Source organism: Octopus bimaculoides, chromosome 21 (genome assembly GCF_046866305.1).
Source record: "Octopus bimaculoides isolate indiv1 chromosome 21, ASM4686630v1, whole genome shotgun sequence".
Taxonomy (NCBI): Eukaryota; Metazoa; Mollusca; class Cephalopoda; order Octopoda; family Octopodidae; genus Octopus; species Octopus bimaculoides.
The window spans coordinates 20,361,738-20,374,059 of record NC_142948.1 but is presented as its reverse complement, the minus strand read 5'-3'; the positions used below and the strand labels follow the sequence as shown (position 1 = coordinate 20,374,059).

Genomic DNA, 12,322 nt, shown 5'->3' with positions numbered 1-12,322 from the left:
TGGCTGATTCTTTCTAATCAACCTCTGATCGTTCTGTTTAGATACTGCTTGATCTATTCTGCCAATGATCATTTTTCAATTTGTCCATTGATCCTGTAAAAAATTTTCTCTCTGTGGTATTTCTTTGTCTCTACTACAACTGCAGTTTTTAAAGGAGTTGCACTTGCAACTGAGAAATGTCAAATAAATCTTTTGTTGCATTGTTTTTAAATACATTACACTTTGTTTAAAACGATGGCATATTTTTTCTATTTTTCATAGATTTTAGTAATGCTTGGTACTTTAGATAAAAGTTTAAGTGACTCAATTGTAACACAAGGGATGGATGCCTTTTGCCAAAGAAGGGTTATCTTTTTTGCTAGTCTTGACAATGTGTTTAATTGAAGGATCTTTCTTAACTACATTCTTTTCTTTTTCTCATTCAAATAAAACACATTTTAGTACGTCCTTGTAAGTTGGCAAAACTCGTTTGCTAAGATCACATGGAGTACCAAATATTGGGCATTCAATATCATGATGCGTTATTGGCTTATGAGTCATCACTAAATGTAAACAACACTAAATCTAACATGATCACTAATCTTAATACAATGGCCTAAAGCAGAAAATTTGACACACATACGACATACATCCATATGCAACAACTGTTGTAATAACACTGCAGAGAAGTTCACACTCTCATTGTCTTTATAGTCAATGCGGAACCTCAAGATATTAGTCAATTGTATTGAAACTTTGTATGCAACCTCTTAAGGATACTATATTTACTGTTTTGCATTCTGCTATGTAGAAATATGTATTCATTATGACTTATAGTCCATGAAATCCAAAATTTTACCAAGAATAGTGATTTAAAAAATTTTCAATTGCATTGCAGAGCCTGAAAATATATTTAACCACTAAGTTTATACACCTTTCTTTTAACTCTAATTCGCAACAAAATATCGATTCTTGGTTACCAATTTCAAAAGTTGCATTTTTTGCTCCACCCTAAAGTACATAGATATGCATATATAAAAATATACATAAAAATGTATATACATACACACTTATACATATTTATATATAAGAAAAAAATTAACGTACAGATTATGTATTAATCAGTGTCCAATGGTTGGAGTAATTTAAATTAGTTACATGTGGTTAAGCGTTTTAAGAAAATATCTAATCATAACGGTCTCTCAATATATGCGCGTGCAGAATTATATATATATATATATATATATATATATATATATATATATAAAATCTTTTGTATCTTTGTCTGTTCCCAATGCATTCTCAAATGGCTCACCCAAATCAAATCAAATTTTACATGGTAATACTATGAGACCCCAGGAATGTCAACATTTAATTCTTTTGGATTAATTTACACTGTATGCAAAAATACAGACATACTATATATGGTACGTTATTAAACGCACACACACACACACACACACACATCTACACATATATACCTGATGACTGATATGTGTGAAGTGCGGGCTGGCCAGTGTTAATATGAAATTTTATTTTCATTTCCTTTAAAACAATACACATTTACACTGCATACAAAAATACAGACATACTATGTACAGCATGTTACTAAACATACACACACACAAACATCTACAAATACATACCTGACAACTTGATTTTTTTTTTTTATTAACCACACAGGGTCAAAACAAAGGGGACAGCACAAGGACAGGCAAAACACAAAAGTGGGGGGAAAATAAAATCAAGTGTACAGAATGGTAATGATAAATGAAAAGGTGGAATGATATCTACTCAAACCCCACACTCCAATTAATGTCAATGAACATTTTTAGAAAAAAAAATTTTAACATGTGTTATTTTATTCTTGTCTCTTTCTCCTTGTTGTGTGTTGCTTGTGTTATATACTCACAGGACAACTGACATGCGTGAAGTGCGGGCTGGCCAGTGTCAATATGAAATTTTATTTTCATTTCCTTTAAAACAATACACATTTACTGTTCCATTACCAGTTAATAGTGATCACAGCAGTTGCAAGGTTACAAGGTAAAATATAAAATTCTTTGTCTCTCTGTAACAATTATTGTGGCATTTACCGTTAAATTAGCAGTTCCGTACATGTGTTTCTATTTTGTTCATTTACACTACATACAAAAATACAGACATACTATATACATACAACTGCTCACAAAAATAAAGATTAATGTATATTTTTTCTATGTTCGTAATTTTTTGTTTACAATATTGAAAAAATATGCCACCAAAGAAAAGACGTAATCTCTCCAGAAACATTTATAAAGCAAGGACGATTGCAGAAAACCAAAGACAAGAGTCTCAGAAAAGGGAGATAAGACTTTCTCAAGATCAGCAGAGGCATGCTGCAGCATGTCAAATGGAGTCTGAAGAGAGAAGGGAGATGAGACTTTCCCAAGATCAGCTAAGGCATGCTGCAAAACTTAATTATTAGAACAAAGTTTAGCACGCTAGATTAGACAGAGTTCCAATACAATAGCTCTCAGAAATAGGCCACATGCAAATTCCTTCTTCACAACTCCAGGAGCTGCTTTCAGGTATGATCCATCCTATTCTTATTAAAATGATAACTCTGTACAAATTGGTGTGCTACATTCAAATTGTCATTTCTGCATAGCTTTCATATTTCCAAATGAAACAAATGGCATGTGCTGCTCAGGCGGTAAGATAAGATTGCTAGTACTACCAGCTCCTCCTCGACCTCTTTCAGCAGTTCACTTCTTTATCACCTTCTCCCATTGCAGCCCATTTCTAGAATGTACCCATTTACATACAATATCTCCATTACACCTCCAATCATTTGACTGTCAACCATACGATGGGTCATGTTAGACGCAGTACTGACCGCCTCAAAGACGAGTATATCCACCAACAGCTTTTCAATGGGTTCAAAAATTATATACTCCCCCCACCCAATTTTCCAAGATAGGTTAGGGCATAGAATCCTCCAAACAGACGTATTACATGTCAATTAGTCGAATTAGACCATCATTTCCTCCACAAATGTTTTGTCGTCAATGGTGCACTTTCCTGTATCACCTGTTTTAACATAACTGTAATATATATATACAAACTATACTATCTTAATCCCAAGCAACACCAGGTATCTCTGCCAGTATGGTAATAAAAGACTCACAGTAATAATTGCATGCATATATATACACACACACATACACACTCATATATATACACACACACACACACACACATATATATACACACACACACACACACATATATACACACACACACACACATATACACACACATACACACACACACACACACACACACACACACACACACACACACATATATATATATATATATATATATACATATGCATGTATACAAACACATGCACATACATAGATATACATAGATATACATGCACATACACAGATATACATATACATGCACAAAAGTACATACATAAGGCATTATAACCTTCAATTCAATAGTATTTCTTTATATTTTAGAGTGATTTAATTAAATACATTAGCTTAAAATGATATCTACTTAAAGCATATATATTTATCTACCATATAATCAGCACGATGAATATATACTATTTGTTTACATTCTCGATAGATAGAGATCTTGTACGTTATGTCATCACGAGTGTAGTTTATAGAAAGAATTTCAGGATATTATCAATACATTGATATTATTTAAATAATAAGTATTGTTAATTATAATTTAAAATTAATACTAACGCAAGATAATAGGCCGAAAATATTACGTATTGTAAGATAAAAGTTCTAAATATTCAGTTAAGTATAAATATAAAAGACTGTTGTATTAGTTATAGATAGGAATTTGTTACATTATGTCATCTCAATTAGTGTTAATAGAAATAGTTAGGAAATATATTCAATGCGTAGTGATTAAGTTAATTTCAGTAAATTAATTAATAATTATTAATAATTAGTGTTTAGGATATTGTGAGAATTTTAGTTGTTAATTTAAGGTAATAAAGTCGAATGTATTATATATCATAAGTAGTGTAATTAATAACAGTTAACCCAAATAGTGTTTATAGAGATAGTTACAAAACATTTTCAATAACGCTAGTCTGTTATATCAATAGGTAATATGTCTCCTAAATGTCAGAGGATATATGAATATTATATGATATAGTTTAATATTACTCTATATTATGAGTATAAAGTTTAATTATACTTAGAGAAAACATATTTCACTGAATGAAGACATGATACATTTTTTTTTTTTAAGTAAATTTTTTCTAGATGTAAGGATTTTTATAAGCTTCTTCAAGTACACAACTCACATCTTTTGTTGGAGATTTTATATGACTTCACAAAACTAATAATCTTTTATTTAATATTAAATCTGATGTAATTATCCTTTAATTCCCATATGAACTTACTTAACCTGGTAGAATTCATTTTTTGTCTATTTTTAAAACTCTGAAAATGGTTAGCCACCCTAATCTTAATTCTGTTTTCTGTTGATCCTATATAATAGAATTTCTTTCTTTGAGATTCAACTATACATTGGTAGACTAAGTTATCTTTCTTATATAGAATTTTAAATTTACAATTAATTTTAGCTTTACAGCTGCAAGTTTCATTTACATCTTTATGTATAGATTTATTCAAAGTATTATTAGGAAGGGAGTTAATATGAGTTATTTCTCGTTTATCATTAAGGTATTTATGGCCATTAACATTATCATTTAGGCTGGGGAGATTAAGTTGGTGTTGAGGTTAATTATTGTATTGGATATTTCTATTACTGTAGAAATTATCTATTTATTTGCTATTAATAGTTGATATAATCATGAACAGGTTACAAGTTAAACTAAAAACAACTTTGACATATTTATAATTAATAATTTCACAAAATTTATTATTGTTGTTAAAATGCTTAAAAACTGACTTGTATAAAGATTTGATTAAATTATTTTTAATTTGCATAGCATATGGAATGATAAACCAAATCATTTTCAATTCTTTAGAATTATTTTTAGAGAGTTTATAATCTATTTTAGATTTAGTAAAATTTATGGAAGGGGTATATGGTTTATTTTGTTTATTACAAATATTGCATGGATCATCAATGGTATGGGTATTCAAGGGAATTATCAGTTTATTATTATCATCCAATTTATTTACATGTTTTTTCACTATAAGAATAATTATAATTATTTATCAGTTACTTATTATTTATATTAGGTTTATAACATGATTTAATATTTTATTTTTCTATATTGTGTTTAATATTTAGAGGCTGATGTTTATTTATTTTGAGTTTATTATTATTACCACTTACCAGTTTATTATTAGATGATTTATTAATTCTATGTTTCTTTTTACTTATAGTTTTAGCCTTGATTGAATTAGCATTCTTTTCAGTTTTAGTTCTTGTCTTATAATTGATTCTATCATATATAACTGTATCATTTAGTGGATGGTATTTTATCTTGTAAATATGTGTATGATTATATGCCTTATGTACATACTCATGTGCATGTATATGAGTATCTGTGCATTCATGTATGCACGTGTATGTATACATGCATATGTATATATGTATATATGTATATGTGTATGTGTGTGTGTGTGTATGTGTGTGTGCACACATATACATGTGAATGTTACTGTGAGTCTTTTATTACCATATAATTCCACACACACACATATATTGAGAAACTGTTATGATTAAATATTTTCTTGAAATGCTTAACTGCATGTAAACTAATTTAAATTTCTCCAGTCAATTTGCACTGATTAATATATAGAGTTTGTATGCTAATTTTTTGTCTTACATATATAAGTGTGTATGTACATTTTTATGTATTTTTTATATATGTATATCTGTATGCACATATTTATCTATCAGGTTGAGTGAAAATTAAGCAATGTTTTGAACCATGAAGAATTTCTACCAGATTTTTGAAGAGTTTTGAATTTTTTTTTAAACATTTTTTTTTTTTTGCAATTGTCTGATAATATAGACATAGACTTTCCCAAATGCATCAATAAATTAACATTGATTTTTTTTTTTTCACCATTGTTACAATCATCTGAAATGGAACTGTCAGAGTGTGATATTTGAGCAACTTTGCTCTTCAACTTCAAAAAAGGATGTAAAGCAGCTGAAACTGCTTGCGATATCAACAAAACATTTGGTGAAGAAATGACCAGTGAGTGGTCAGCTCGAAAATGGTTTAAATGATTTCACAGTAGAGACCTGAGCCTTGAAGATCATGAGCATAGTGGGCGGCCATCTGTCATCGATGATGGTCAATTAAAGACCGCCATTGAGAAAGATCCATGTAAAACCAATCAAGAACTGGCAAAAGAACTTCTGCCTGCAACCATTTGCATGTGATCAGAAAACCAAAAAAGCTTGACAAATAGGTACCACATGATTTGAATGAAAATCAGAAAATGCAGATATGAAATTTGCTCGTCACTTCTTCTCCATAACCAGACTGATCCATTTCTCAGCCATGTTGTAACTTGTAATGAAACGTTACAACAATAATAAAAAATAATACAATAATAAAAAATGCTCTTTGTGGTGGCTGGACCAAAATGAAGCATCAAAAACCTTCCCTAAATCCAAGTTCTTCAAAAGAAGGTTATGGTAACTGTTTGGTGGTGAACTGCTGGACTCATCCACTATAACTTCTTAAAACCCAGAAAAACCATTACTGCAGAAACATATTGACATGAAATTACCAGAATGAATGAAAAAGTGCTACTCCTCTATCCCACACTGGTCAACAGAAGAGGGCCAATCATTCTTCATGACAATGCTCAACCACATGTTTTACTAATGACACTCCAGAAGTTGAGGGAATTTGGCTACGGAGTTCTTCCCTACCCAGCTTATTCCCCAGACCTTTCTCTTACCAACTACCACTTTTTCAAGCACTTTGATAATTTCCTTTGAGAGGAGTTCAAAAATCAAACCAATGCTGAAAGTGCGTCCAAAGAGTTCATCAGCTCCAGATTTTTATGTTACCAAAATAAACAAACTTGTAACTCATTAGCAAAAATGTGTTGATTGTAATGGTACTTACTTTGATGAATAAAATTTCCTCATTGTTGAAATATATTGTGATGAATTCCATATTTCAAAATATCGTTTACTTTTTACTCAGCCTAATATATATGTATATTCTATTCTATCCTACTTTATTTTTGTTCTACTTTTATTTTTTATTTTTATTTTATTTCATATTCTTATATCTTTTATCTTTATTTTTATTGTATTTTACTTTTTATTTTATTCTAGCTTATTATTTTACTTTATTTTTTATTATATTCAAATTAATCTGTTAACCCTCATGCACACACAAAAACAAAAATAAAATAACTCCATATATTTAGTCTACTGATATGAACTAAGAGGTTACCATGTAATCTGAGCACATGAGAGACACACACATACATATAAAATATATAAATACATATAAATTTATTAATAAGGGTAGAAATTGATATTAATCAATTAAAACCAGTGGTCTAGCATATTAAAAAAATCCGGAAATTAAAATTATATTACATACAAAAATAAGAGGAATGGCCAGCAAAAGTGGATTCCTATATGCTAGAAATAGATGCCGATAAAAATCTATATATAGAAATCCGTCATGGTTTTCAACCAGGCAGAAGCTGCCTGACACAGCTTTTACAGCACTATGACTGAGTATTAAAGCAGCTCCTCAACAACTCAAATGTGGGCATGATATATCTTGTCTTTGCAAAATCCTTTGATAAAGTCAACCATGGTATATGTTACAAACAGCATAGTATCAGCATAGTTGAAAAACTTCAAGAGAGGCTACATGACTTTCTAAAAGATAGAAATCAGGTAGCAGTAGCCAATGGGGCTATCTCCAAGGAGATGCAAATAATCAGTGGTATCCCACAGGACACTGTCTTGGGAGCAATGCTATTCATAGTGGCCCTCTCAGATGATCTCAGCTGCTCAGAAAGCCACCCTTGCTAGCTATAGAAACAATACAAAAGTCTCTCAGAGGATACAGAACCCCGAAGATCTTGTGCACCTGCAACAGGATTGGGACACAATATACAGGTAGGTTGAGAACAATAACATGCAGTTCAATGCTGGAAAATTCCAAGCCCTGCACTACCAACACACGAAGCTGAATGAAATACACAAAGGATATACTGCCCCAGGAGGGATTGCCATCCCTGAATCAAAATCAGTGCATGACCTGGGCATTGACATGAGCAATGATGCATCTTTCCAGGTGCATATTACTGAGTTGGCAATAAAATGCAAGCAGCTGGAAGGATGGATCCTTAGAACTTTCAGAACAAGAGAACAGGAAACCATGATGGTTCCCTGAAGGATATTTGTCCTCAGCTGTTTAGACTACTGCACCCAACTATGGCCACCACAGAGTGTAAAATTAACAGTGGATCTGAAAGTAAGCCAGTGAAGCTACACAAAGATTATCTCAATGCGACATGTCAGCAACTGGGAAAGACTGAAAAGGCTGAGACTCTACTCCCTAGAATGAAGGTAGGAAAGATATGCAGTAATATACATATGCAGGTTTCAAGTAGTGAAAGTGTAACAAAGATAACAGTAGTACCCCAGCATGGCTACAGTTCTCGAGCTAAAACTAATAAAGGAAAAAAAATACACACACACATCTACATGCATATATATATGAGGGTCAACTGAAAAGTTCATAGGCTGACCAAGATATTCTTATGGACCAAATGAGGTTTATTTTTCAACATAGTCCCCCTTGCAATCCATACACTTCTTCCATCAGTATTACAGTGCTTGGATCCCACTGGTGAAGAAGCTTTCATCTTGTTGCTCAAAAAAGTCATCAATAACAGAAAGGATGTCATCATCACAGCAACAATGGGTCCCAACCAAGTGTTTATTCATGTTGCGGAACAGATGATAGATGGATCCAAATCAGGAGAATAGGGTGATTGATCAATCAGTTCAAAGCCACAGTCACACACAACAGCCATTGGAACCAAGGAGTTGTATGCTGGAACATTTTCCTGATGAAACAAGACTCCTTTTGTCAATATTCCTGGGTGTTTGGTCGTGATAGGCTTTCATAACTGCCTCAGTAAGTTGGCAAAGTACTCTCCATTGATAATGTGGCCCTTTTGAAGATAGTCAATAAACACAATGCCTTTTACATTCCAAAAAACTGACACCATCACCTTCCCTGCAGAAGAATCGATCTTGGCCTTCTTTGGAGCAGGTGAGGAGGGGTGTTTCCAATGCATGGATTGTCTCTTTGTCTCTGTCTCACTCAAAGTGATGAACCCAACACTCATCCTGTGCCAGGAAACATTCAAAGAAACCAAATGGATCTGCCTCAAATAATGTCAGATTTTCCCGTGATGTAGTCAGCCTGATGAGCTTTTGATTAGGTGAGGCACATGACACCACCCATCAAGCAGAAACCTTCATCATGCCAAGTTCATTGTGCAGAATATTCTCAACTTTCTCACAGGATATGCTAATAGCATTGGCTATTTGATTTATAGTCAATCGCCTGTCATTCATCACCATGTAATGAACACGCTCAATGTTTTTCTCAGCGGTGGCAGTTGCAGGATGTCTAGACCTTGAATCATCTTCAAAACTCTCCCTTTCCCTCCTAAATTCAGCTGCCCACTTTTGCACTGTTGGTAAAGCTGGAGCATTATCCCCAAGTGTAGCAACCATGTCAGCATGAATGTCTTTGGAGGCTAAACCCTTTTTCTGCAGGTACTTGATAACACTGTGATGCCAAATTTTGTCCATTTTCAAGAGAAGTCACTACTAGTTACTTCTGAAATCTTCTTTGAACAGTCAGATGTGAGTTTACCTGGAAAGAAACAATGCAGTTATTAATAAGTACATTTGAAATTAACGCATGCAAGATTTCACATCTCTAGCATCCCACCTTCATAGTCAGCCTATGAACATTGAGCCCACCCACACACATAAACAAAACATACACTGATATATATATATATATATATATATATATACATATATATACTTATGCATACATATAAATAAATGCAGAGAAACACATATTCTCTCATATATAAACACACACAGACATATATCCACTAATTCATACATGCATAAAAATGTGTAAAAGTCCATACACTTATACATAAACACATATGTATGGACTTATTTTTATAAATATTTATAGATGTATGAGTTAGTGTATATGTCTGTTGTGTGCATGTGTGTGAATTTATTTGTGTTTATATTTATATGTATAAACATATACGCATCTATGTGAACGCATGTTTTATATACCTATACATATGTTTCTAAGTATTTGTATATGCATTTACATATTTTATATGCATGTGTATATATCGTGTACTCAAGTTTATGTGTGCATATATATCATCATCATCATCGTTTAACGTCCGCTTTCCATGCTAGCATGGGTTGGACGATTTGACTGAGGACTGGTGAAATATATATATATATATATATGCTAGCAGCTAAGCCTGGTTTCACCCGGTCAGAGAACGACGCGAAGAGAGAAACGAAGACATAAAAAAGAGGAAGAAGTGGATACGAAGTGGATACGAAGTGGTGTTTGAGCGACAGATCTTGATAGAAAAAAAAAGAATGTCATGGTGAGTTAGTAAGGAGAGCAAAGCAAGACTGGACTTATGTGGGCTGGTAGGACGATGAAAAAATTGCGGAGTTGAAATTGAAGCAGTTGAAGTTGCCGTTGTTATCATTGGAGTGCCTCTTTGTAGACAACATTCTTCGTCCTTCCCTCGGGTGCACAAATAGAAAGACCATGGGGACAGCCAATGTACAGTTGTGCGTGTGAGAATACTTGCTCTGTCAGATTCAAACCAACCACTTGCATTGATTGTCCCTGCACTTTGTTGATTGTCATGGGAAAGCAGAGTTTGATGGGAAATTGCATCTGTTTAAACTTGTAGGTCGTATCGGAGTGGGTAAGGGACATGGGAGTTATAAGTATGTCTTAGCCAGCGGCCGGTTCATTCAAGATTGTTGCCTACAGAACTCGGGAGCACAATTTTTTGATAATCATCCGAGTACCATTGCACATTAGTGGAGCATCTAAATTCTTTAGCAGCATGATTGGCAAGCCAACTTTCAGATGCAGTTCGTGGGCGTGAGTTCTGCGGGTACCCCCTTTTGTCAGATTCGTCATGGGACGGCCAGTCTATCTCAGATACATGGGAAGCTGGATTAAATTTTTCATACACAGGGGAGCTGAAATAAATTTTTTCAACATCCAAGGGAAGCCAAATCACGAAAAAGATTGAGAAATGCTGATCTATAACGATGGCTTTTATTTAGGCACATCGTAAAAGTAATTATAATGAATTGCTTAATGTAAAGAAAAGTACGTTTTTTCAAGCAAATACAGTTAGAAAAAATATTTACCATTTTAAGTCATCACTAAAAACAAAGCTCATCAATTTTTGAATGAAATAATAATTTTATTCTTTTATTCTAAGTTGTAAATTTTGCCCGAGAAATAAAGCAAATAATCACTAAATGCATTGTTAAAAATCTGCAACTCAACAGCAAATATCTCCAAATTGATTAGAAATGCATAAATTTAATAATAACAATGTTTTTGAGATTCCGGTTCAAATGACATGAGTGTTTTTGTTTCACTTTTGACACGTAATACTTAAATAGTGGAGGAGATATGATGTTGCTGTGGGCTGGAAGTATGCAAGAAGTTAAAATTTTTTTTTTGACTAAAACACAACCGGGACCCTAAGTAAGGCATGTGTAAAGTTTGAATGAAATTGGTTGTGTAGTTCTGGAGTTTTAGGGATTCACACACACACACACACACACACACACACACACACATACATTCTCAATTTTATATATAGATAGATATCCAGCAAAGCAGCTAGTTCTAAAATTTCTATACGAGATGCAAGTAGTAACTCTACTGAAAAGTAATGGTTGTTACTATCTCAACAAGGTTATTCTATACAGAACACTGTTTCTACTCTTTTTAACTCCAGGAAGGCATCTCCTCCAGCTGGTTAATGACACAGTATCTGTGTCTGTTAAAGTGCAAACAAGGGAGCAAACAACTCCCATCTAGCGGTGACAGGAATCAATAGACTAGCTAGTTTCTGGGTATAACCCTTCTTTGTTAGTACTGGTTAAAACTGTCTGCTAGACATGGCAATCATTCATCCCAGTTTGCAATATACAAATAAATAAGCAACACAATTCAACATTAAATCCATCCCCCAGAAACACTGTTGCAACTACATTAGCATACACCAGACGTGCTCAAGCACAT

General features: G+C 33.1%; 1 protein-coding gene across 2 annotated transcripts in view; it reads right to left on the bottom strand.

The window, feature by feature from the left end:
- Positions 1-12,322, bottom strand: part of LOC106875721 (uncharacterized) — an 81,294-nt gene that overhangs the window by 47,321 nt on the left and 21,651 nt on the right. Inside the window, exon 3 of one of the 2 annotated variants that reach the window (XM_089338903.1) lies at positions 8,721-9,862. The exons of the other annotated variant lie outside the window; for it this stretch is intronic. Within the exon in view, the coding sequence (XP_089195029.1) occupies positions 8,721-8,882 (162 nt within the window). The 5' untranslated portion in view covers positions 8,883-9,862. The remainder of the gene's footprint in view (positions 1-8,720; positions 9,863-12,322) is intronic. 2 annotated transcript variants of the gene reach the window in all.